The 26,736-nt window shown below is 45.1% G+C and overlaps 1 protein-coding gene and 1 long non-coding RNA gene across 7 annotated transcripts in view; both read left to right on the top strand.

Annotated features, from left to right (window-relative positions):
- The first annotated feature begins 2,795 nt into the window (after positions 1-2,795).
- On the top strand, positions 2,796-8,787 carry LOC310900315. 2 transcript variants are annotated; one of them, XR_014585005.1, is made up of 5 exons: positions 2,796-4,920; positions 5,316-5,425; positions 6,892-6,995; positions 8,179-8,305; positions 8,380-8,787. It is a non-coding gene; the product is annotated as an uncharacterized lncRNA (long non-coding RNA). The 2 variants fall into 2 exon arrangements; XR_014585006.1 differs by having other exon boundaries at positions 8,179-8,787.
- A 1,621-nt stretch (positions 8,788-10,408) lies between these two features.
- Positions 10,409-26,736, top strand: part of ANO1 (anoctamin 1) — a 77,878-nt gene continuing 61,550 nt past the window's right edge. For 4 of the 5 annotated variants that reach the window (XM_083838090.1, XM_083838089.1, XM_083838092.1 and 1 more), the window contains exon 1: positions 10,837-10,997. In XM_083838090.1, coding sequence (XP_083694216.1) covers positions 10,940-10,997 — 58 coding nt within the window. In that variant the 5' untranslated portion in view covers positions 10,837-10,939. Of the gene's footprint in view, positions 10,557-10,836; positions 10,998-26,736 lie in introns of those variants that run through there. The other variant, XM_083838091.1, reaches the window with a different exon arrangement.

Raw genomic sequence — 26,736 nt, 5'->3', positions numbered from 1 at the left:
GTAATGTCCAGGGTAAACGTTTAGACATGAGAACTAAAACAGACAAGTTAGCTGACTCATCCACAAGCAAGGTAGTTAATGGTGTGAAAAGGATTCACATCTCTTGACTCCCTCTTCTGTGTTTTATCCACAAAACCATTTTTAAGTCACAGGATACTTCTGAGTTTACAATGAATTTAAAGAATACATTACTACTTCTTTTCAGGACATCTATATTTACAAAGCCGAAAGAGCTTTCTCAATCTGGAAACCATTAATTAGCAGTTCTACCTACGTGAAGTAGGTAGGAAATAAGAAACAATATTTTCATGTCTACAAAGTGGAGGTTATCAGGGCAAAGAAACCTGAGATACGTGATTATGCTGCTGTCAAGTTTATACCTGTATGCAGTTAATGCAGAGGGAATTCTAGTTAAGACCCCCTTTGCCCAGCAGCACCCTGCCCCTGGCCTCTCCAGCCTCCCCACAGCCATTCTGCCTCTGGTTCTGCATAGCCACCTCTACCTTGGTTTGGGGACAGGTAATTTGGAAGAACCAGTTATTCCATCTGCAGATCTCACGAGTTGAAATCTGCTAATAAATCCATCTTAAATGTGGCAGACAGATTATCATGAGTGTGAAGAGGCAGTTTGTAAGCTATCTGAACAGAGAGAATGGGGAAAACAATTCTGTGCAGGTCCAAACACGGTGAATTATCAGGAAAATCTTAATAGAGAAATCTGTGTCATTGTAGAACCATTTTCCCAAGCAGAATAATAGAAGATTAAAACTTTCATGATTGGATCGTCATCATATGAATGGCATGATTGTCCTAGGTATGGTATGACTACATTACTAACCCATTTTAACTCTATACAGGATTGTGCAGGACTCAGTTGTGATTTAAAATGAGCAAAACCAGGTTGTTGCCTGAAAACAACATATTTCCTCCTTGTTATCTGCCGAACTGAGGGTTCTGTATAAGTGAGCTCATACTTAAAGCAGTCTGCTTTGAGACCTCAAGTTCACCTGGAAAGTGTTAATTCCTTTGAAAACCAGTTCTACTTCTGTTTGTTTGGGCTGGGAAGAGGGAATGGCTAGCTGGATGATTACCTTGAGAATGAGAACATACAAAATCCAGGAAGAATGAGAGCCCACCTAACAAAGAAGGAAACACCTAGGGAGGAAACCCGCAGTGTCTGAAGTCAAGAAAGAGAAAAATGAAAAAGTCAGAAAGAAAGGTACTCTGTCAGAACCATTCACTGAAGTCCCAGAAGAGTTGTGCACTAAAACATCATGTTCCTTTGAATTTAGCTATCTTTTATGAGCAACAGTTGAAAAATGAGTAACAACTGATCTTTCACATATGTAACCTTACGACCTGACATGGGATCTTTCAGTGGGGCTGGAAAGCACGGCAGAAATTCAGCAGTTTGAAACGTGAGCACTTGGATCTTAGATTGCCCTTTTGTCACATCACAGCTCTGCTCTCAGGATTTGCATCGTGTTGGGTCTCCAGCTCACCCTCTGCATGGGGGAAAATTCCACTTTTTTTGTATGTGCAGATGCGCGTACTTCAATTGATGAGATTGTGCTACTTTATTCACATATTCATTTGTATTTCAAGACCTTCTCTTTAGTCACTCTTACTGAGCAAATACAAAGAAATCAAAAGGGGACTAGAAATTTGAATAATACATACTTTACTGATATTTCTATATTAAAAAAATGCTAATAGTTCTTTGGCTCAACTTTGCTTTTTTTTTTTGGGGGGGGGGTATTCAGTATTTTTTTCTTCTTAGAAGATGAATTGCCTCTTCATAAGACAAAGGAAACAGTATTCCATCTTATGAGTGAACCATCTGTGGTGGGAAATAATCCACTGTCTAGCTAGGAAAAGAAATGAGGCAGCATAATATGCACATGCCAGGGGTTTACTTTCCAAGTCATTTCAGCTGAAGGAATGATAAAGCTTTCCTTTAATTTCAAAATATGTCTCATTTGAAAAAAAAAAAAAACACAAAAACAATTATCGAGGTGTAACAGTTTCCTTTAATTTACTGTATATGAACAGCTTATTTCTTGCTCTACTAGCTTGTTGGTGCCCCCTTGTGTTTAAAAGAACATGATAAATATCTATTGTATTTGTCAATCTTTTAAGACACAAGATTCCTCCTGAAGAAGAACCTAAATAACTATAACTGATCAAGGTATGGATACTAGTGCAGAAGGGAAAAAAAAAAAAAAAAAAAAACAAACACAAACAACCCTTTTCTTAGGAATTGAAAACAGACTTTTAGCTTACATTTCTTTTTTCAGAATAATTTTTAGATATTTTCAGATGTTTCAAAACCACTAATAAATTAAAGATATTGATAAGTTTCTAGCAACTGTATTTTTAAAAGTATTTAAACAAATGGCCAAAACAAACATTGGGATTCTTTCTCTTTATTCTGTTCAGGTATATTATTCTCATGTATATAATCAGTGAATTAATTGATACTCTTTATTATATGATGGTGAAAGACATCTGAGGACTTGTTTTCATTATTGTAAGGCATGTGGGTTTTTAGGTGTGCAACAAGAAGAACCACCATGTCTTTCAGTCCCAGAATGAACACAGATTCGGACCAGCAGGCATGCTGCCAAATCCATGTTTTGCGGGGGTCCTGGTTAACGGCAGAAAATTGCATTCATCTAGTCTGTTGTGATTTAGGAGCATAGGATGAGGCACGTCAGCAAGCCAGGAGCTGGAAGAAAACTACCAGACTGTGGCATCAAGTTATTAGAAGAGCAGTGACCAGACACAGGGTAAGTGGGTGGCAAGCATCCTAGCACAGTACAAGAATCCAGAAAACTTGTGAGCTGTTAAAGGAAAATCCTGTGTTTTGAAAGGAAATATTCAAAAGTTGTTTTTGGGATGTTTATGAATCACCAGAATTTTTTGTACCTGCTTCCTATTTTGATCTACATAAGCAACGAACTTCCAAAAAACCTCTCAAATTCAAATTTCACCCGTGGTCAGCATGAGGCTGCTGCGATTCGAATTCTGGAGGGCAGCTCACCTCTGAAAGAAAATGACTGTATCTGGTACCTCTTGGATTGCAACCCTGACAAAAATAGTATTGATCCATTAATTGCAGGCGGATTTCTGTTTGACAGTCTCGAGGATGATCTACAAAAATTCTCAAATGACATATTAACTCCTGAGTGGTGCAATTAAAGAGATTTATTAAGATTAGGTGGAGAAGGTGACATTAAAGCCAGAGAAGTGGCCTGGATGTCACACCTACTCTGATGTGTGGCAACAGCTGATCGGCGATGTTCTACCTCAGTTTAGTCATGGTGAATAAGACACCATGAGTGTACGAAGACTTACTTCTATCCCTTCTCGTCCAACCCTCTCTTCTCGTCACCCAGCCTAGCCCATAGTTACTGGCTTCAGTGTCACTTTGGTTTTGCTGTCCCTTCCTGACTTGCTGGACTTTCCACCCTGACTTATGCTGATGATGTTTTGAGGAGCAGCAGCGGGAAAGCACCAGACCCAGCATCGCCTGTGTGCTCTTAACACACCAGTGCGTGCTGAGGGCTGTCAGTGATGCACTTTGTGTACAATAACAAGTGACGTGACTTTGTTACTCTTAATTATCTGCCTGGACATAGACAAGCTATCTATATTTACAGATGTATTGCTGGAAAGTATGCTGTGTTCAGTCTGACCAGGAAACAATCACTGCCGCATTATTTTATTTATATGGATTCAAGGCACAACATAAAAATGTCTATATTCTTTCTTGTATCCATTTATGTTCAAAAATATGTACATGAGCATAAGCCAGTTCTCCAAGATCAACCAAAATTCACAACAACAAAATTGACGGCCATACCTAATTAACAAGGCAAGCACTCATCTATTGCGTGTGATGTTCTGTCTTGCTAAGATCTGCAAACTCTGCCCAGGATAAATGCATGTGAAAAATACTCTTCTTTAAAATTTTCCTAAATTTATTTCTCTCAGTACCTGTCCTGCAGAAACACAGAAGCTGGAGGCTGGAGAAGTGAGCACAACCGTTTCTTTAACCAGCTCATCATCCTTGATTTTTTTCATGCAGGTCCTTGGATATTTGTGTTATGGCAAATACTGGTGAATCTCTCTGAATTTGCATTTGACTCACAGCACTGGGCTGAACCCTGAGCACGTTGTTCCCCTGTTTCCAGGGAATCTTCAGAGGGCCTGGCTAAATTCATGATTCATGTGTTTAAACCACAAGCTCCTTGGAAATAGATTGAGGATATTAAAATAGATAATGTAACCAGTTAAAACAACAACAACAACAAAAGCCTAGCAAACACCTGTGACCAGCAGTTGTAACTGAGTATATGTAAGTCCAGAATTTAAATATACAATTCAGTGACAGTCCTATGTGTAATTTCAGTGCTGATAAAAGGACCTTCTAAGATCTGTATGCTACCTGGGAAATAATTGCTAGGCATAGATCAGTGAGACTTGTGCTAAGTAATTAGATTCTGAAAAAGCAGCCATATGATTGTGCATAATGTTATCCAAATATTAGTTGTGCTACAACCGGGTACTATTATAACAGCTCTTAACTCATTCATGCAAGTCTTAACCTACTACTTTTAGTGAAGTGTTGCTGTAAAATAATGGTCTTAAATTACCAGTTGCCACTGCATAAAACACTCTTGTGATGGGATCAGGTACGCAGCAATGGCAGCAGCTGGGGCAGAGCTAACGGAGGCCCCAGCATCCTCCCAGCTGTAGAAGCAGCTGGGTAGAGAGGGGCAGCCCTGTTCTGCGGGAAGATGGGAGCCGTGGGAAGGATATCAGCAGGGAACAAGGAGGCTTCTGGCTACTTTTCCTGTGGCACCTGGGCTGGCTGCAGGAAGGGGAAGTTGGTCTGGGCTCTTGGCTGCCTAGGAGGTGAGTGCTGCGGGGCACGGGTACCGGGACTGTAGGGGCAATCTCTGTTCCTCCAGGGAGTAAGTGCCTCATAGAGCATTGTGAGAGGAGCCCTGGGAGGGCAGGTGGCTGTGAGGAGGGTCTGGAAGCAGCAGCAGGTCCTTCGGGAAGCGTTATCCATGATCAGATCTCTGAGCTCTCGCTGTTATTAATGTAGTGTTAAAAATGTGTCTCTTAGTGGGCTGTCAGTCTATGCAGGGTGCTACTTCTACTGCCTCTCTGCCCTGTAGATGTCTTGAATAGCACAGGAGCTATGGTCTTCTAGTATCCAAGCTACTTAAAGAGCATTAGTTTGAATCACGGTTAAGTGTCTCATTGTATCTCAAAAGAAAAAAACTTCGCTGCTTCCTCTACAGATGGTGCAACCGTGGCAGGCTCACAGAAGTCAGAGTGGATCACAAATACTAAATGCATGTCAAGGGAGATGCTGTCTTCTATAAATGTAGAGTGACATGTCGAGTCACAGGTAAATATATCACCCTTCTTCCTCTGTATGATTCAAATGGCAGTTAAGCTATGAGAGTCGCTTCTAGGAAGCAATTTTCTTTTTTTTTTTTTTAAAGTTCATAGCTTAAGACCAAAGATATTGAGTCAGGTCATAGCACGCAACTGCAGATTGCACAAAAACATTTTAGGCTGATTTTTTTGCTTTGGACTGTACGCCACAAAAAGGAAAACAAGAAAGATCCATGAAAATTCTTCTTAATCTTCCTATCCCGGTTACCTCAAGCTCCAGTTCAAGAAGGTAATCAATAGCTGCTGTTAACTGTTAGCCACAGAGATCAAAGAGAAGGGAATGTACATTTTCATGTCTGTTGCAAATGGCTATGGATCGATGGACTTGTGCTACAGAGGAAGGGATTGAGATGAGAAACTGGTGCAAGGATCATTATATGTACAGCACTAGATTTCCCCAGAAGCTTGAAACAGATGACGGAGATCTCATAAAAATGAACCAGGAAAACTCAGATCACCAGTAGCTTGAGTCCATTTGAATCTCTCTTGGGATAGAGAGGGACTGGACCCAAAGACAAAGGGTTAAAGAAAATGGAGTGGGCTCTGCTTTGCTTCCCCACCCCTTCGGGCAGTGCAGCTGGGCTAGTGCCACAGCTGTAAGAATTTCCTTCCATCAGTAGCAAGGGGAGAATTTGAGACTGACTGTGACTCACATGGTCTGAATCAAATCTTTTCCCTTGCTGTTCCTGTGAACACGGTTTACAGCATCTTCTAATTTAATTTCAAAGTCCTGGCCAGGATCTTGGGTGGTGTTGCCTTCAACTGTAAATTGCAGAGGGAAGCAGTGGGAGGTTCCTCAAACTTTTGTAAAATGACACTTGGAAACTTCAGCAGCATTAATGGGAAAACCCTGCATGTATCCATAATGGCTAAGAGTAACTAGTGCAATCTTTTCATGGGGAAATGACAAAGGGAGTCGTTCTCACATGCAGAAAGCAGTGTATTTTGTCTTAGAAGTTTTTTTTGCTCTTATGCAGAATAACTTAATATTTCATTTTGATTACATCGTCTAAAATTGCGGGAATCAGTCATCCCAAATATATATTCTTGACTTAGGGAATGTGTGGTGACCCTGAATGTGCTTCTGCTGTTGGCACAGGCAAAAAGCTATGAAGCAGTGGATGATTTCTGCTACAGACATTGTTTGATTCAGTCCTTAAATTGCATTCAGATTTGACCATATATTTGGCATACTAGATATTACCATTTGCAAACTGTAATACTGTTCTCACTCACCTCTGGCAAAATGTTAAAACAAAAAGCCAGGAGTGTTGAAGATAATATTTAATATAAGCATGTACAGAAGCACTAGGAAGATTGAGGCATTGATAAAATAATGTTTTAGTAGTATTTGCTTAATTCCAACACAACTATGCTTGACTTAAATGAGATCATAACAAATTATTTGTGTTTTAGGTACGTGAGCTCTATATAAAGGCAAAACATTATATAGACAAGAGACTTGCCATACTCTGTCAGATCCGAGGTCCACCCAGCCCAGGACCCAGTGTCTGTCAGTGGTAAGTAGCAAGGAAAGGAGATAAGAAACAGAACATCCTTCCCCACAAATGCCTTTCCAACAACCAGGGGCTTAAGAGCTTACACAGCTGAAAATTATATCCAGACTGCTTTGTACAGTAGACACCACTGAACCTATTTTTCATGAATGTTTCACATCCTCTAGAAACGAAAAAAAAGGCAAAAAGAAAGCTATGCTTCTGGCCACACTTGTACTGCATGAAAATCTCACAATGCTTGGCATCCATAGTTTTGCTGTATTTAATACTATTGAATAATTTATGTAATAACACTATGCACTCAATATGTTAGATGGAAAAAATACTACCTCCTGATTGTCTTAACCTTGCCACCTGCTAATTTCTCTGGGTATGCCTTAGCTTTTATAGTATGACTCATCGTTCCCCCTTTTCCGCCTTGCCTGTGATTTTAGGGCTCTCTAGAACCTCATTCTCTACCGCACCCACAGCACGTCCATTAACTCGTTTTTTTCTCATGTACGTGTGGATGACGGGCAGGGACCATGCTGTGGAGGGTGCAGAAGGCAAGGGGCAGGGGTACGCCCCTGCAGGAGCTTTTTCCACCATCATGTGATTGCGCTCATGCCATTTCGAGCAGCTGCCAGGGATGTGGGCTCTTATCTCCGGGTGCCCCAGCCGAAAGGAGAGCTGGAGCATTTCCCTGCCTTCACCGCGCGCCCCGCAAAGGTGTAAGAGTACACAAAAATAGTTCGGAGGCAGAGAGGGGCTGGTGGGCTGCCATTTGGGCTGATGGGGCTGGTGTTAGCATTTCTCCAGTGAACGAGCACCCGGAGCCTTTACTTGTCTCCGGATCACAGGAGGTGAGAACTGAATTATTATTGTTATGAAGGTACACAGTACATTCTGCAGGAGCAAACTATAAATATTTCCAGCAAATGCACTTAATATAGGTGTGGGTGCCAAGTAGCACTGTCTCCTTCCTAATTGTTAAGAAAGAATTTTTGTTTTATTGCATAGACAAGTAGATCCTCCTTCTCTTTGCCATCCTTCTCACAAGTATGTGTTGAGATGGCACAATGGGTTTATCACATGGTAAGGAAGAAAACTGTAGCTGGAGCCTCTGTCTCCTATCAGCCCAGCAGCCTATTTTAGGTCATGGGGCTCTTGAGAAGACAAATCTTGTTTCCTCTGCTCTCGCGCACAGTCTGAGTGGTCCCACTGCTCGGTTGTCACCTCCAGCGAAGGAGTGGTCCAACTGATGTCAGTCCAATGCCGATGTCCCTGAGCTGCACAGGGAGGAGCCCAGGGAGCCGTGGCAGGTCCATGACATGGTGTGTGGACATCTGGAGGGATGGACATTGGGCAGCCTCCATCCAGGGGCATGACTTCCCCTTTCTCCTTGTAGCGTGTCCAGCCATGGGCTTCTCCAAAGCATTCAGAGGACCTGCTTGAGCTCCTCCATTTGAGTGGGAAGGAAAATTCTCCTGCCTGGTAGTACTGCTGGCTGTGGCACAGCCTCCGCAACACATGGAGGTCATCCATTTCCATGCAAATCTGTGCCTGACCAGCCCAGGACCTTCTAAACTAATGGCAGGCAATCACTGTGGTTTGATTTTCAGGACACTTTTTAAACAGTAAATGATCACTCATTAACACTTAAACACCTGGAGTGAGGCGGTAGTGTTAGGTCTACTTTGTTTGTTTGTTTTGTTTGTTTTTTTTTTTTTTTCCATGCATGTGGCTGAAGTATAAATTTAATTTCTGAAACACTGCTTGTCAGACTAGAACTCCCTAAACCCCGTTACTAAATGAGGTCATTGATCAGCTGACCTGCCTTTGGCTGGGCTTGCAGTGGAGAGCAGCGGGCAGAAAAGGCCACTTTCTGATGAGGACGCAGGCTCTGTGGCTGAAGCCTGCTCTGCCGGCTCTGAGGTGTGTGTGTCCAGGCTGGGTTCCCAGCCCAGCTGTAGCCAGCGGCTGCTGACAGAGCCTGGGATCATTGCGAGATAGGATGCTGGAATCCGGCATTGTTTCCAGCTTTCTTTGTGTTTCACGTTCATAAGACAAATATATATGTTGGGCTTGTGCCCACATTTGGTTCTGCTGCAAATCTCCGTCCAAAATAAATTAATTGTAAGCAAAGGAAAAAGAGCACTCTCTCGAATGCCTTTGATCTCCAGTTAAGCAAGCCAGTAAGCGAGGCTTCATACAACACGATCCACTCATCTGCTCTTCTGCTAATAATAAAATGAGTAAAGCACATTTTAAAAATAGTCTAAATCCATACTTTCTCAAAAAAGCACAAAAGTTAAGAAGGAGTAAAAAGATATGAAATCTAGACTAAAAGCATCTTGGCTTGGCTTCAAAGCCTCTGGGGATTATAGCCCATGAAGAAGAAATCTATACGTGTAAATTCCCTTGTTTGTGTGTTTATCTCAGTGTGTTTTCTACCTGTCATGTCAAATCTCCAACATCACCAGGAAAGATTCTTTTACAACTTGAAAAATGCAGTCCCATGGAGATACCGAAGGCACAACCTGCTACGTTTTGGGTAACAAAGGAGAGTAGAGAGTGGGTTGATGACTGCAACCTAAGCAGGAGCCGTGTCCGGTCCCGGTTGTGCAGCAGGGAGCCACATGCCCTGCGCAGTCCCCCAGGGGCTCCTTCCCCAGCAAGGCAAGAGGAGGTTGCTTGGCCCCACAGTTCTCTTGTAGTCCGGGTCAGAGAACCACCAGCAAGATGTGGCTTCTGGGGCTGCCCCAGGGAGCGGGAGCACAGCCCTGAGAGAAGCCAAGGGGTTTGTGCCCTGGGAGATGAAGAGGTCTGGGATCCTGTTCTCCTGGTCCTGTGCAACTCCTGTGGCCATCCAGCTGAAGGTGTAAAAAGTGAGTGGCAGCTATTCTACACCCCGCACTTAAATAAGTAAATGCATAAATGAAGAAGAGGTGGTATTTTGTGAGGTCCCGAGTTTGCTGGTGTGTACCATGATATTCCTAACTTCCCTTCCGTGATACTGAAATACCGTGATATTCCCCTTGCACACTGGGCCTGGGGAGGGGAGGCAGCTGGATGCTGCCAGCAGGCACTGTCCGCCCGGGAAATGCGTCCATGTGGCTGTTTGAGCGTGGACAGGTGGAGGTGAATGCCAGCACACGCGGGGCAGAGGGAAGGGGTGCGGGGGGTGAGCTGGTGAGACCCAGCTGTGCCTTGGGCGGGGGAGACCTGTCAGCGCGGCAGCCCCAAATGACGGCATCTCTTTGGCAGGACACCGAGCCATACTTTTCCCCCCCCCTTTTTTCTCTAACAGCAAAGCGCACGAGGTTTTGCCACGGTAAGAAACGGGCCGGTGGGGGTGAACCCGGCTCCGCTTCGGGCAGCGCAGGGCCACCGGGCTCAGCCCCGGGGACTCCCCAGCGCCGCGCCCGGGGCGCGCTGACCTTTGGCGGCCGCGCTGCCCCCGCCCGGCCGCCGCAGCAGCAGCAGCGGGAGCACGACCAGCACCGGCAGCACCGCCAGCAGCTGCCGCCGTCGCTCCGGCGCCCGGTGCCCAAGGTCAGGGCGGCACCGGCGGCCGCTCAGCAGGTAGGCGCGGAGCCCTGCGCGGGCGGAGCGGGCAGGGAGGCAGCGCGGCGGCGGCGGCGTGAGGCGGGGTGCCGGAGGGCTGGAGGCCGGCCGGAGGGCTGGAGGGCCGGCTGGAGGGCCGGCCGGCTCCCTCCCCGCCGCTCCCACCCCGCGGAGGGCCGCGCCGCGCTCCCGCCGCCCGTATTTAAAGGCGGCCGGGGGGCGCTGCGCCCTGCGGTGCCGCTCGGCGGGGTAGCGAGCCCTGCCCGCAAAAAGAGAGGGAGGGGGGAGGAAAGGGGGGGAAAAAAAATAGGGAGAGGGAGGAGGAGGAGGAGGAGGAGGAGGGAGCCTGGGAAGTTGAGTTTGGTACCAAGCGGCAGCTGGGCTGCGGGGCTCGGCGGGCGATGGATAAGGATGAGATCCACCTGCACAGGCTGCCGGCCGCCGCGCCCTGGGGACCACGTAAGTCCGCGGCGGGGACGGGGTGCGGGGCGCCGGGGGGCCCGTGGGGAACGGGACGCCCCGCTGCCCATCTCTCGGCAGCCTTTCGGCGGGGAGCGGCGGTTACAAATCCCGGAGTAACCTCCGCCAAGTAGCAGGGAAACAAGATAGCTGTCTCCCCGCCCCGACCCCTCAAGGCGTAGAATGGCATAAAGTCCCCTTTACCTACATTCATGTAGCAATTAAAAGCTCATCTGGCCCCGGGATGCTAGTCTAATTATGAAAAACTGCTGGGATGCGAAGTAGATGAGATAAATCCTCGATTCGATGATTGCTCTTAATTCACGCTGTGCTGTGGAAGACCAGCAAAGAAAGGTCTTACCAACTGAAACAGGTCTGTCTCAGGTTGTCAGTAATGTTTTTACAGAACTGGCTATATCGCGTATCTCTATCATTAACTAATGTGTGCAGCAAAATAAATTATATATATTGGAAAGGGAAAATACATTCCTTGGCTGAGAAGTTACAGAATGTTTAGAGCCAAAGAGCAGATCGTTTAAATGGTAGGGGGTGGGAATTTCCTTGGCTTCCCTCTAGAAATAAATCACAGCTCGGTGTCTGCGTGCATGCATGTGCACCCACATATGCATTTATATAAAATCTTCACGCGCATTGGAACACAGATTTTTACAAGCACTATTTACTGAACACATTTTTCTACTAGTTTAGAGACTATAAAACTAGAACTGAGATGCTAACCAGGAACGTGCTGTAACACACTTGATTATCCAGCTGAATTGTATACAAATGAAGTAAATTTAGCATGGCACCATTTATAAATTCCATGCTTTACAATCAAAATTCCAAATCTAACTATTTGCAGCTAAGAATAGCACGGGGAGCCCTTTTCTTTACTCCCTCTTTCTTGGATTCCCATGAAAACCGTTATCCTAGAGTCTACTCGTTAAATGGCCAAATATTTAACTGGAGTTCAGCCCACTTCTAAAAGAAATGCTGTACACTCATCAAACCGTAGGGTAGCCAGAGTGCTCAGAATGAAAAGAGAACTATTTCTTTAATGTCTGACATGAAACAGCTGGACTTTGTATCTCGATACCGGGGATGGGGTTTCTGACTGCCACTGTGTGTCCCGTGTTAACATATTAGTTAAATTAAGGAGTTGGAACTCTTCTAAGCTGACCATGGGGTATATTCTGAAATTAAGAGCTGGGAAAGCCTGAGGTGCTGAGGTGTTATCGCAGTACATTAATGGAGGTATGAGCAAGAGGGCTGAAAGATAGAAATGGCACTAGAAAGCTCTACCATTACTCATGGGGCAGGTGGCAATTTATCATGAGGCAATCACGGCGATAGGGCGGGAGTCCTGAGAAGTTGTTGGAGTGGCGTTTTATCTGCGAGAAACTTTACAGAATGGTTTGCAGTGACATTCTCTATTTAATTTACTGAATCACCTATTAGCAGCACAAACACTGTGTACCAGCTTCGTTAGTAAGTTCAAGGAGCAGTTTTGTTCTTGGAAGCGTGTATTTGTTTTTCTGTTGATAACTTATCCAAAAAAGCTTGTTTGTAAAAACCATTTATAAGATGAAACTCCTGTCTAATTACATAATGGATCCATGCATTGCAGCATGATCAATTAGTCCCAGCTAGTTCTCGGGCAAATTTTGCATGTATTGCCAGAGAGGCATGTGTACACCCATCCTTGATGTTTTTACATGGTCTTTATACTCAGAAAGCCCTGCTGCAGACAGCTGAGGAAACCTGATGGAACGAGGAGTTGGGGAAAAGCTGGAGTCAATGCGAGGGTGACAGAAGAGAGGAAGGTGAAGGGGAGTCTATAGCCCCCTTACTCTGGGTAAATACTTGGAATCAGCTACAGCCAAAACACTGTTTTGCATTTCTCTAGCGATAAGTTGGCCAAAGTAACATCAGTACATTATTTTTGGCTCTATTGGTGGCATGAAAGGGTAGGTGTGCTCGGCTACATCCCTGCCCTGGAGACCCAGACATCACAGCTGATGTCTCCCAGCTTATTTGATGCTAGTTCCTTCCTCACGTCCTGGGTCAGGGAGTATGTGTGATGACGAAGGGGCCAGGGTCAGAATTGGGGTGGGCTGGGGAAAGGTGCCGACGTGCTGGCTGCTGGAAGGGCCACGGAGATAGCCTGTCAGTTCAGGGAGGGTGCGGAGTCGCTGGGACTGGTGCTCACAACGTAGCGTGGCATCAGCAGGCGCGTCTTTGCCCCCTGCATTTCAGCAGTTAAAAATTCCCCAAGCGAACACCTGGCCCCTTTGAAAAACAATGGGATTTTTTATGTAGTCACGCTACTGTCCCAAAAACTGAAGTGTTCTCCTCTTTTTTCTTTGTGAGACATCACTCACCTCTGAGCAGGGACTTCCTGCACAGCTCCATAGCTTCTACTATGCATCACCCAGCTTCCCGTGGTAGCACTGCAGCTATTTCCATTACCAGTGAAAATGATGAAGCATATTAAGCTAATAATTAATCAGAGATGACAAGGGACTAATAACCGTATTGATTTAATTAGGACTTCTTTTCCAGCTCTGTAACTCGCAGTCACGCACATCATTAACTTAATATTTTAATTTGTAGTAATAACTTATTAATTTCTGCAGATGAGCGCAGGCGCTGGGGAGGTCACGTTTGTGTGGTTGGGATGTGCAGCGTGTTGCCAAAGTAGGGTGCCAAAACAGAAGGCAGGAGAGTGACCCTGGGAAGTAAGTGTTTATTGGCATTGAGAAGGGAAAAATGTCCCTTTTGACTTTAATTGTACCCTTTGGCTTTTGGTGATTTTGAGAAAAGGAAATGCTTGGGGATGTGCTGTGGTTGGAAAATCCGGTTTGCTTTAAATTAGCTTCACTTTGGGGAGAGGGAAGAGCAGAGGGGACTGGTGGACAGGACAGATTTCAGGACTTTACTGTGTGAAAAGCTGAGAGGTGCTGAACTTGTTCATCTCTGGCCCCCGTTTTAGTGTTAGTAGGGACGCGCAGCGTCCACTGGGGCACACTTGGCATCTTTCACAGTTGGGTCCCCGGCAAGCCACCCTCTGGCCACTGCCCGGTCCAGGAGGCAGCACTAAATACCTGGCTGTCCTGTGCCGCGCAGCTTTGCGGGGAGGGCTCCAGAGAGCCTTTGCAGGGGGCTCAGCACCCTGCTCCTGGTGCTGAGGCACCCGTCCGTCCGCTCACCGCACTGTCAAAGGGCTGAGTCCTGCGTGCTGGCTCCGTCTGCTGCAGCGGGGTGAGGAGATCCGGGCAGGCACTGAGAGGCTTTGGAGGAGAGGCTGCCCAAAGCACCCAGCCCCATCCTTCGGCACGGCGCTGGGAGTCTGGAGCACTTCACTTCACGTAGTTCGGTCACTGTACAGGTGAACCATCAGCCTGGTGAGATCCGTGAACAGAAGCCACTGTTTCTTTTCTTATTTCTTGGGATCGCTGTCAGGGATTCTGATAAAGTACCTCAGCACACACCATCGTGTTTTAGTACATGAGCCCAGTTAGGTGTGAAATCGTTCTGCTTGCTTCCAGAGGTTACAGAGCAACTCCTCTGGGGACGGAGGGTGCTGGTAAGGGATTATTTGCCTTCCCAACCTCATCCACGTTTGCTGTGAGGCTTCACATTACGGCAGGGCTCGCAGCTCCCTCGCAGGCAGAGCTGACCCCCAGGAGCGGCGGCACAAGTGAGCAGCTTTGGGGACTGGGCAGCCCGTGTGCTGTGGTGGGACCCCTCACACCGCCAGGCTCAGCGGTGCTAAGTCACCCCATGCCAGCTGCTGGATCGAAGTCACGGAGCGGGGTGATGTCAGTGGTGGTGCGCAGCTTTTTTATGGTACTTTGAAGAGCAAAAAGACAGCGGTGCCTCGGTTGTCGCCATGAGGTAATTTATGGCCCACGCAGGCCTGTTAGAGACCGCTGACCTGCCCTGCAGGCACAGGAAGCAAGGCTGCCCGTGCTGAGCTGCATTAGTCACAGCCCCCAGCCCGTGTGCTGCCAAGGGAAGCAGATTTTTATTTATTTGGCTTAGCCTTTGGTTTCCTATCCCTCGCCCCTTTGCTTCTGAGAGCAGTGCTGCATCCCGGTGGGAGGCCAGCCCGTCCCTGTACCCCTTCGCCTTCCTCCAGCCGCTATCTGAGGACAGCTGAGCTGTGTCTCCGACGGCATCCCTGCTCCTTGCTCACCCCGTGTCCTGCTCTGCCACGCCAACTTGCTTTGCTGCCTGTGGTGGCTTGTCCTCAGAGCTGCGCTGCCCCCACTGCTGCCCCATGTGCCGCTGTTTTCCCTCTTCTTCCAGCTCCCCCAGTTCCCCTCTCGGAGCCTTCGCCTGGCAGTCTGTTCTTCCAGACACTACAAAAACTATTTCCAGACTTGACCCGATGAAAAGATAGCAGTACCGCTAGATCCCATGCCATCTCCTTGCAGTATCTTTGCCTGCTTGCCTTATCTGCATACCTGATTTGTTCTTGGCAGCTCTGCGTCTGTGCTAGAGCCGGTTTGCGCGTTCTTACTCCTATGAGAGGAATATTAATAATATACTTAATCACTGAATTTGTCCTCTCAGACTGCAATCCAGAAAACGCAACCTTTTTTTTTTGGTAAACTGGCATGCACCTATGAGTTTTTATGCATGATTGTAAGTGCTCTGAGGGAGTTTTAAAATACAAAATCTGTTATGAAAAGGTTAAGTAGTTTGCAGGCATTAACTGCTCTTTTTACGTTTTATAAACTATTTAACTTGTATCTTGGCATCAGTGGTTACAAGTTCTATGCTTCTGGTTCCTGGTCCTGCTGTCTCACCTCACCCGCTATTTGTATCCTGCTTAGGGGGAAACTTGATGAGCATACAGAAAAGGAGAAAGAACTTTGTTTTGTAAACACATTGCAAATATTTGTTGCCTCTTGTACATCTTCATTGACGTCAGCTGATGTCCTGCTTGCAGAACAAACTTGGAATATGCAGTAGGCATCTGTGTGTTGATAAGGAAGGTTCAGCATGGAAAACTGTGCAGGGAAAGAAAAACACGTTTTACAGCACTCAGTTATTAAAAAAAAATAAAAATAAGGCTGGCAATTGAATCATGTTTCCAGTGCAGATTCAGGATGCATTTTGAAAAAGTAAATAGGGAAAGTGAGCAGTTACTGACTTCAGCAACATCCTGGAGGTGAAAGTCATGAACACTGAGTCTTCTGAGCTCACTTGAGAACTCTTTAAATGTGATGCTGTGGGAGTTTGGTAGTTGCTGTAAAGACGAGTAACAGGAGCCAAGGTAGAAGTTCTGGGGTGAAGGAAGCATCACTCAAAATTTTAGGGTTTTACTCTTTGATGTAAGAAAAGTGGCTGAAGGGGGTCCAGTGCAGTGTTAACAGTCAAAGAAAAAACCTGTGCTGTTATTTATGTCTGCTCATTTGTAGTATAGCGTCTTGGCTGGCGATGTACCACAAGATATGTCAATGAGTGTGCTTTGCGATTCTTCCCGGATTTTGGCAGGCAGGGATTCAAAATATGGTATGACTTTATGCTTCTGGTATGATTGCCCAGAAGAAATCTACTGCAGACTGCAGAAGATGGAAGCTTTTATGCAAATACCATTAAATTCATCTTGCTGTGTTGCCGCACTATTGTCTTGAAAAGGTTTTGTACTGATGTATGCATGCTATTTTGGCAACCCAGCAATAGGAGGATAAAGAAGGGTTGTGTGGGCGTACCGCATTTGCTGCTAGGTTTTTTGGAGTCGAGCATCCAGCTCTACATTAAATCATATATTTGTTTTTGTTTAGCATTGGCATGGTGTACTTCTATGGAGAAACTGGCCCAAGGCTCGAGACCTATTCCCTTGTGTTTAATTTTGTGTGGATGCTGTTGATGGATGGCTTGGCTTTAGTAGTTTGGGATGTACTGGGGGGTACCACGGTGTATCCGATGGGAGTTACCAGCTGTGGAACCACTGGAAGGACAAGATGAACAAGACCATGTCCGAGCAGCCGTACTGTGTGCGGTGGAGGCATCCATTCCCCAGGCTTGCTAGTGGAAACTACTACATGATTGTCTGTATCCTGTGTTCTCTGGCACCGGCTCTGAGCCTGGTCTAAAGAAGGAAAATGTCTTTCTGTGTGTAGTCTGAACGCTGGTATGTGGTCAGCAAACCTCATCCAGATGCTTGTATCTTGCTGCATACTTTTGAATGTTCTTTTTTTGATGAATGGCAAGAACAGGTTTCTAAAAATAAATTAATGGTTTTCCCTTTTTACTTCCTGTGACTTAATATACTTTATTTATCTATATAGCTACTAGTCATCATCATTCTTCAGCTCGCAGGAGTATAAACAGAGATGAGCCTGCGACACAAATGAGGACGTGGGGCCATGTTTCCTAGGTTCCCAGCCAGGTACAGGAGCTGCAGCTGCAGCCCGGGGATGGAGCGGGCTGGCCCTGGGCTGATGCCGCAGGGCTCTCGCGGGAAGTGGGCAGCAGTGAGGTGAGACACTGCCTAAAGCAATAATACCCGAGTGAGACTCCAGTTTATTACCCCAGCACTGCCCCTGCTGTCGATCAGGCCGGCATCCAAACCAATGGTTACTTGTCACTTAATCAGCTTGAGCAACGTACTTTAAATTTAGTCTCCCAGGGCATGTAGTCAATTCATCATGCTGCTGATACCGTGTCCCAAACAAATCATACACTTCCATCAAACAGATCTGAAAATCAATTAGTTATTGGGGTTTTCGGGAAATAATCTTTCTGTGGTGATTGCCTACTAAAACTGAAGGCCATTCTGTGCTATGGTAACTGTCCTGGTTTCAGTTAGGACAGAGTTAATTTTCCTCCTAATAGCTGGTAGGGTGCTATGTTTTGGATTAGGATGAGAAGAGCGCTGATAACATGCTGATGTTTTAATTGTTGCAGAGCAGTGCTTACACCAAGCCAAGGACTTTTCAGCTTCTCGTTCTGTCCTGCCAGCGAGCAGGCTAGGGGTGCAGCAGGAGCTGGGAGGGGATAGACCCAGGACAGCTGACCCAAACTGGCCAAAGGGGTCTTCCATACCATCTGACATCATGCTAAAAAATATATAGGGGTGGCTAGCTGGGGTGAGGGGCCGGCTGCTCGGGGATAGGCTGGGCATCGGTCAGCGGGTGGTGAGCAGTTGCATTGTGCATCACTTGTTTCATACACATTATTATTAATAATATTATTATTATTATTATTATTGTTATTATTATTTTCCTGTCTTAATAAACTGTCTTTATCTCAACTCACAGGCTTCACTTTCCCGTTTCTCTCCCCCATCCCAGAGAGGGAGGGGGGAGGGTGAGCAAACGGCTGTGTGGTGTTTAGCTGCCGGCCAGGTTAAACCACAACAGTAACATAACACAGTAATTTTGTTTACTTGTGAGAAATTGCGGTATCTCACTACATATATATATGAACACTACTGTATATAAAACATGCTGAGCATTATCTTCCTTCCCAGAACATAGTTTGGGTGTGCCTCTCTTTGTTGCAAAGCAGCACATCTCTATGTTACAGCGTATGTTAAATAGCAAAGACACCTTGTGAGGTATACAGGACAACTTCAATCTGTGCTGTCTTGAAGCTGTGTGTATACACGTACCGCAGTGTGTAGGTATGACTAATAGGACTGACTTGGTGTCCTGCGCAAGAAGTGCACTTGCTAGCAGGCCGAAAAATGCAGGGTGAATGTCAAAATATTCCACTTTTATTCTCTTTTATCAGAATGACTGGTTGTACAGAGAATGTGAATCTAGTAAGTGTTCATTTTCATTTCAGATGATTAAATACATTTAGTTCAGCTCTACTCAAAGTCCATACAGCATAATGGGATGCAACATTTGACTTTCTATGTAGTAGAAAAGAACGTTTCCCCTCCTTCACTCCCCTGCTCTCCCCCCCCCCCATGTATCTTTTCTGATCTTGTCAATACATGCATTTTTCACATTTTCGTGTGTACTGTATGTCATTTTTCACATTTTCGTGTGTACTGTATGTCTGTATTGCTTCTTATGGGTAGTTTTGCTTCCTTGCCTTCTCTCCTCTTCAGTAACCATGCTTATCTAGCTTCACCCACTGCTGCCCTTGGAGTCGCTGTGGGACGGCTTGCTGAACATGAAAGCTTCTCTGGGAACTGTTATGTGGGACATTGCAAAAGCTTTCTGTGCATCTCTCTTAACTGTTAATTAAAAGGACATAAAGCTTCAGAAAACAGCAAGCTTCCCCCTGGGTCCATGTTTGCAGTTCCTCTGAGTTAAACCAAAGTATTTCATAAGAAGACGGGGGCTCTGAGCAGCCTGGTCTATTGGAAGGTGTCCCTGGCCATGGCAGGGGGGTTGGAACTGGATCACCTTTTGGGTCCCATCCAGCCCAAACCATTCTGTTATTCTGTCAGTACTGAGTCCAGAGTACTCTGCTGCAAGGTCACAAGTTTCTAGGGTTATGGGCATCAGAGCAGGGTTGTGTTTGTCAGCTCCTTGAGTCCGCGTGTGAACAGTCTGCCAGGATTTAGCGTTGACACTGGTGGGGGCATGGATTTGAAGTGTTATTTTGAAGTGTATATTTCTCTTTACAATTGCTGTCAATAACCCCTTTGGCAGATAGCTGAGACTGGCTAAAAGGCCAGAGAGAACAGCTTCAGGTACATTATGAGGACATACCTCAACTACAAGGACAACTACTGTGGGCTGGTATTTCAAATTCAGTCACTTTGTAGAAATATTTCATTCTGCGTGCCCCGAGATACAAGAGGACATTTGGTCTCTCAGAATAGGAACAGATCCTGTTTCTGAACAATTGTGAGGGAGGATGTTCAGCATGTCCTCCTTTAGCTCACGTGGTAGGGAAGCCAGTCTGAGAGGCAAAGGCTGCGCACAGACACCCTGTCCTAGCGCTTTCGTATGTCCTTTAGAAGTGCAAAGTATTTCTTTACCTACTGATCTTAAAGGACTCCGTAACCTTCAGTGAGCCTTCAGGAGAGCCTGTCGCCTCCTTTCTCATTGCTTTCATTTGCTGTGGCAGAACTTTTGTTATATGCCAGGAAAGAGTATGTTGAATTTAGGGGTTTGGCAGGTATCAAAAAACAAGAATAGTCATTTTAGTTCACTTGAAATGGACTCAGGTGAGAGAAATAATGCTTGCCCAGGGCACAGCCATGTGCGTTGTGTGGGTGGGAATGGAAGAAATGGAGCACCGTGGGTCTGCCCGGATCAAACGGGATCAGATTGTCCTGGGTGCTCCTATGCTAAGAACTGGATTTTAGTCTATCGGGCCGTGCTTGGTCACTCTGCTGTTTGCTTTGCAGGCAGCTGCTGAGTGTCAGCCTAGATAAAATAATCTAATTTTTAAACATGGAGTCTAGAGCTTTCCTTCAAGAATGAATGACTAAGAGTCTAAGGTCATTAGTGGCCAGAGAAATCATGCACATCGGTGGCATTCTTACATGGCCGTAATAGCCTGTCTTTTGTGTGTTGCAGTTACAGTATTATTAATTAAATATGAGCAATTTAAGTTTATCTGGCAATATAACTGAGTAGTTGGATAATAACAAAACCCACATACTGATTACCAATGGAAGCAGAAATAGATTTTAGTTTAGATTTTAAACATTCTGGTATCGTACCAGAGGCATAGAAATCAAATCTGAGCCTTTTAAAGCTAATAGTTTCTAAATGGCAGATGAATTAATTTATTTTCTAAACTTTCTCCTTGTAGCATCTTGTTAACAAACTTCCAGTTAAAACAGCAAGATTCGTTTCCAAAACAACGTCTTTGTTGTCTTTATAATAGAAATTAATGAAAGCTTTCCCCTTTCTCTTTCTCTTCGGTGTATTTTCTCAGAATAGTTTGTAGGGGCTATATCCTGCAATTTGCTGTGCCCTCTGGCCCTCAGCCAGTGAAGCACTTAAGCATACAAATAGCCCTGGTTTTGGTGGAAAGCAGGCAACTGAAAGACCCTCCTGCATGTCCCGATGGCATCCGCGCCCCTGGATTTTTGAGGGAAATCTGCATTATGCTTGCCACTCTGCATGGTGTTTTCTCCACCAACCAGTAGCAATATTTTATCATACAGTCCTGCCTCTTTGTTCAGTCATCTCTCTAAGGGATTTCAACAATTACTTAGCTGAAGAAAGACATGGAAGGTCTTCTTCAAAGGTTGAGCACGGCGAAGCACAGGGCCCTTTGCCTCTCAGGGAGCTTCTCATGAGCTCTGCTCTAGGCCTCAGGGGCTTTGCTGTTCATCTTCATTTTGGAAAGGAGGAGGGGTAGTTGTGGAGTGCAGTATCTCACTTGTTATGGCAATAAATCTTTAAAGTAAAATCCAGTCGAAGCAGTTCTTGGGAGCTTGCAATTGATTCCAGTCCAGCAATTACTCTATATTGACTGGCTTGAGCACACACTCTGTCAGCAGCAAGAATTTTGTACGGAGACTCAGTTGCGGGAAGCTTTCGCATTTTGCCAGTGGAAAATAAATTCAGGGACTATTTCAACCTCTGTGTGAACAACCAATTTATTTTTTTTTTAATTTTTTTTAAGAAAAGTCATTTAAGTCTCAGGCACTGTGTGAAGGGTGCGCAGAGGCTGTCATTTAGTAATGGAAGGAGGAAAATAATGATTCTCATAGTTAGATTACTGCAGGGGAGGGGCCCTCCTCTTGAGTTTGGTATTGCTGTCGGACCAATGTGGAGAGCTAACTTCAGCTTTTGACAGGTTTGATACTGTTGCTCTTCTTACTTCTTTGCACCACATCCTTTTCCCAGCTGCTTTCCTTTTTACTCTTTTTGGTTTTAAGATTCCAAAGGGGGAGAAAAGAGATCACAGAAATGGAGACTGAACTGGGGAAGGGGAGGGAAAGTGTTTCAGATATCCACAGGCAGGAAATTTGAACTCCTCTGGAACCTGAATGAGTTCTGGAGCAGTCTCATTATTTTTATATATTTATTTCCCTTTTTGGCTGTTCAGTCTGCTTTTCCCACGTTATCATCAAAGTGGCCTCAGAAGGGACAGTTGTGAAACAGAAACTATCTATGAGTAGAGAAACAAAAACAGAGCTTTTGTTAAGCTACAGATGCCTTGGTTTTAGCAAAAACAAACAACTTTAATTGCTGTAAGTATTTGCAAATGCTGCTGCTCTCCTCTAAAAGTGTTTTAATATGGGGGAAGTGGGGAAAGGCAAGAAGAGATGTCAGGGACCGCTCTGTCTTGTTGAAACGTGGGTTCAGCCAGTACACTGATGGTGGTTTCTCGCTCTTCCTACTCTCTGCCCTGGCCTGAATGCAGATAGGTTTGTAGCAGTGGAACTAAAGGAAAAAATAGTTTCTTCCCCTGGTTCACATGAACTGCTTTGAACTGGAACAGATGTGGATGTACAGAACTATCTGCTTACAGCAACTGTTCCATTTATAACCACAGATTTTCTATTCAGGTCTCTTTATCATTTTAATTTATTTTGTGTTTCCACATCCTTTTCCACAATAAAATATTCTTAACTAAATGGGTTTTCAGTTCACATCCAAAGCCCTTGGAAGCACTCTTCCTTGTGTGAACTTTCTAGGCCAGTGTTATTCTTCAGTGACTTTTTGCTCATAACGTTGGCCTCTGGAGGCCAGGTCAAGTTTGGATTTGTGGTATTTGTAAGATGCGGTTCAGAATACTGGTTTGTTACCAGATTAGGATAGAATCTAGAGTCTGATGTAATGGTGATAAAATCTCACAAAAGGTGTTTTTTGTAATATCTAACTTCAACATGACATTTCCATTATGTTTCTGCTTTAGGTTTTCCATTAGGTTTTTTTGTTGCTGTTGTTGTTGTTGTTTTTTAGCACAAATGTCTGCGTGCAACCCAGACCAAAATTGTTTCAGTGAATACAGATAAGAGATTCAAGTTCAACCACAAAAGTTCAGGCAATGACGTTGTTTTCATTTGGTGTTTCTCATGATCTGCTTTGGAGCAAGTTCCTTCACTGTTTGATCTGATTAAGTGTTCAATAATTAATTCCCCATCCATTCCATCAAGTAAGGATGGAGCCCTTTAGTTCCCATTCACTGAGACCCAGGAACGTGTCCTGAGGTGGAGAAAAACTGCACGTAGCCATGGGCAAAATCAATAGTGAGGTTTGGTTAAAACTAAGCGGCAATGCTTCTCCAGTTCTGCACTCAGTGGAGCAGACCATGTGGCCTTTATTACAAAATTAGGGATTCATTTTTTTAGAGTTACTTCAGTTTCCCTGTTCTCTAATTTTCTATGGAAACAATCAGTTGTTTGCATATTGGAGACTGTACGTGTCAAGTTCTTTGTTTTAGTTTGACGGTTTCAGCCTTGACGCAGAAAACAAAAATTTCATCAAAGTCATGGAGGCAGATAGGATTTTAATCTAAACCATATTAAAAGCTGAAACTCTCCACGACCACAGCATTTTTTATGGCTCAGCCATAAACTGAATTCTGTGCTACCTTGGAGGATGCTGGAGGTTTTTCGTAATCTGAAGACACTTTTCTCTTCTGGTTGACTCCATACCAGATGTGAAACTTGACGGCATGGTCCCATGAAGCAGTGTTTTGGTGCTTGGGTACTCTGAGGAGCTGTTGGGGAAGGCAGGGTGTCCCAGGCTATGGGTCTGTCACAGCACTGTGATGTCCTCTGATGCGGCACAGGGCTGCAGGGACTGGTGGTGGGCCTTCTTGAGAAGAAATGGAGATGAGATCATGGTGATGTTGCATGCTATTCTTTTGTTTATATGGGCAAAAGCTGTGCAGTTTGGTTTGGTCCCATCTGTCCAATAGCTGTAGCTCGCTTTATTTGCTTTTTTCAATTTTCGTGTAAAGTCTCCTCTAACAAAAAAATACAGCTCTTCAACTGCACGTATTTTTTTCATCTCTTTGAATGTTTTTGTTTATACAATATATTGGCATCACATAGAAAACCCTTTCCATATTGCCCTCATGGCAGATCCTTCCTCCTGAAGTGTTCTTGTGCCACCCTTTTGCAGCTTTAACAAGAATTAAAACTTCATGGGAATGTACCCATTCCACAACCACATCAAAGCTGTGGTTGAAGTCCAGTTTTCAAACAACCCCCAAGTTGGCCAGGTCTGAATTTTCGGTTTTGATTTGATATGTTATACAGAGACCCTACTTGCAACATTCAGTGAGGGATGAGGAGCAGACACGAAGCTCCCAAAAGCTATTTGCTGTCTGGGCTGAAGCAACATCTTGTTTATCCGTTCCTGTAACTTGTCCACATGGGGTGTTTTATCCCCTCTTTCAGCAAAGCACCACGTAATTTGTCTGGTTTTAATATTGACCAGTAGTAATTTTTTAATGTGAAGAATGTGCAGTGAAGGAAGACCAGTTTACAATTATTTGATAGATCGGTTCCATTTTTGTTTGCATCTGCTAGTTTTATTGACTCTATTTTTAAGGAAAAATAATTATGTGGAGTCTGGTTTTAGTCGAGGGCTTTTCTGTTTTATGTGAGGAACAAAGACCTGCAGCATCAGAAGAATAAAATTAGGTGGGAAAAAAGTGTTATTTTCCCTTCAACAAATAAATCAAGTGCTTCCACCATACAAGAATGTACAGCAGTGTAACAAGTGTGGGCACTAAGGATAAGCAGACACATCAACAGAGGGAAATCTCTGACAAGTTTTAGGTATGTCACTTGGACATGGGATGTATCTTAGGAGACAGTCTGTCACTTTTATTCCCTAATAACTTTTGACAAGAGACAGATAATACCACAGAGTTTATTTTAAGGTAGATTGTTTAATTTTGTGTCTGTTCTCTTTCTTTTTCTTTCCTCTGGATATTTTTCCTTTTTCATTAAAACACACGCACACAAAACAACAGAAAAAACCTCCCTGGCCCTGTGAGCTCAGAGACTGTACAATCTCTGTCTGCAGGAGAGAGATGACATTCGTGACCTGTTCCTGAAGTTCACGTAAAGGTTTTCCTTTTCTTTTCCTTTCTCTTTCCTTCTTCGGCCAGGTGAGTGCGGGGGCGAACACCCCTCTACAGAGCCGTGCTGCTGGGGCCAGCTGCAGCCCTCGTGCTCCTGCGAGCCCCAAGCCATCCCTGAGCGGTTTTGTCTCAACTCAGCAGGGTCTCAAACCGAGCTGTTGTTCCGCGGTGGACCGGATGCTTAAAAACATAGGTTATCCGAAGGGTGCTCGTGAAAAGGAGACTTAAACATTCAAAGTGGGCATGCTGAATGCAACCGGCGCGTTGCCATCCGCCTGCGCCCGGCCACGCTCCCCCAGCCCCACGCACAGAGCACCCCGAGGGGTGCTGGGTGCCCTCGTCCATCGCTTCCCACGGCCGCAGGGTGCCCGGGGGGCAGTGAGTCAGAGGCAGGGCCAGGCAGCTGCACTGCGGCAACGGCTCGCTGCCCTGCTTGGGTCGAGCGCTTGGGAGCAGAAGAAACCTAAGAGTCCTCTGGGGACCAACACAGGAACGTAAGGGCGGTCCAGAGAGGCTGCACCTGGGAGGAAGTTTTTTTTGTTTGTTTGTTTTTTTAAAGGTTTTGAAGTAGGTAAATGTGGATGATGCTACTCTGTCCCTTGTAGATTCCCATCTTACACTGATGTGTTATGCATCCGTGGCACTGCAGGTAGATGAGGCATTAGAATAATTACTCACTGAATTTGAAGGGTGCAGAAACTGACGTGTTCCTGCAGGCTGGAGCTCCCCAGATGATAAGCTTGGGCCATAAGAGTTGTGACTGTAGTGTTTCTGAGTCAGTATATCAGTCAAGCATCTTGCTTTCCATTGTCTGTGGCTTGAGAAGCAGGGCTCTTACCAGCCTCAGCTCATCAGGGCCACATGGCCAGCCCCAGTGGGTTTGCCTCTCGCAGCTCTGCAGAGATTTTACTGTGTTCTCACCATCCTGTTTGGCCTAGATGACCTTTAAGGTCCCTTCCAACCCAAACCATTCCACGATCCTCTTACTGAAGCAATTGATTGTTTCTGGCTCTGGGACATGCAGCCTTCTCCTGTCCTTGGGCTTGGTGGCGTTATTGCTTTTGACACTAACTTACATAATATTCTTACAGTTTAAAACAACTATCCTGTCATTCCTTGCTAGCCACATGTAAAACTTAAACCCAACCAAAAAATTGGGATAAAAGTAAACAGATGGGTGTGTAACGGGCAATTGCAGAAAGCTCATTTGTTATTTAAGGTAGTTCAAATGACCCAGGAAGGCTGCAAAGGCCTTCTAGCTTGAGCAAGCGCTCTCCCTGTGAGCCTATCGATGCTCTACAGCTTCACCAACATGGGGGGACACGTGTCTTGTCTGTTGCCACGAACACTTCACTTCTACCCCTTCTTTTTGTTTCAAAACTCTCTGTAGTGTCTTATCTAATAGCCTCCTGTAGTCCAGTTACCCCCATCCAAAAGGTGGATCATGCTACATGAACATCTAAAACCTGCTGCTGTACTAAACCTTTCCAAAAGCAGTGAGGAGAAAGTCATCGTTTAAACTTGCTTTACAGTGCTTTATGAGGGAAAAACTTGTCGACTGTTCGCTTTTATTTTTCTCGTGGAGGGAAAAAGTCAAGTAAAGACCTGTCTGGAGCAAGTGAAACTGATAGTCACCAAAGCATGTGTTACAGTTTGGAAATGTCTGCGAGAGGCTGTCACTGAGAACAGGCCTAAAAGGGGAGCCTGAAAGAAAAATTAGAAAGAGGGTGGAATGTTATTAAAGCTATAATTATAA

This window comes from Anser anser (genome assembly GCF_964211835.1).
Source record: "Anser anser genome assembly, chromosome: 5".
Taxonomy (NCBI): domain Eukaryota; kingdom Metazoa; phylum Chordata; class Aves; order Anseriformes; family Anatidae; genus Anser; species Anser anser.
The sequence above is the reverse complement of the archived record's forward strand: the minus strand, read 5'-3'. Positions and strand labels throughout refer to the sequence as shown.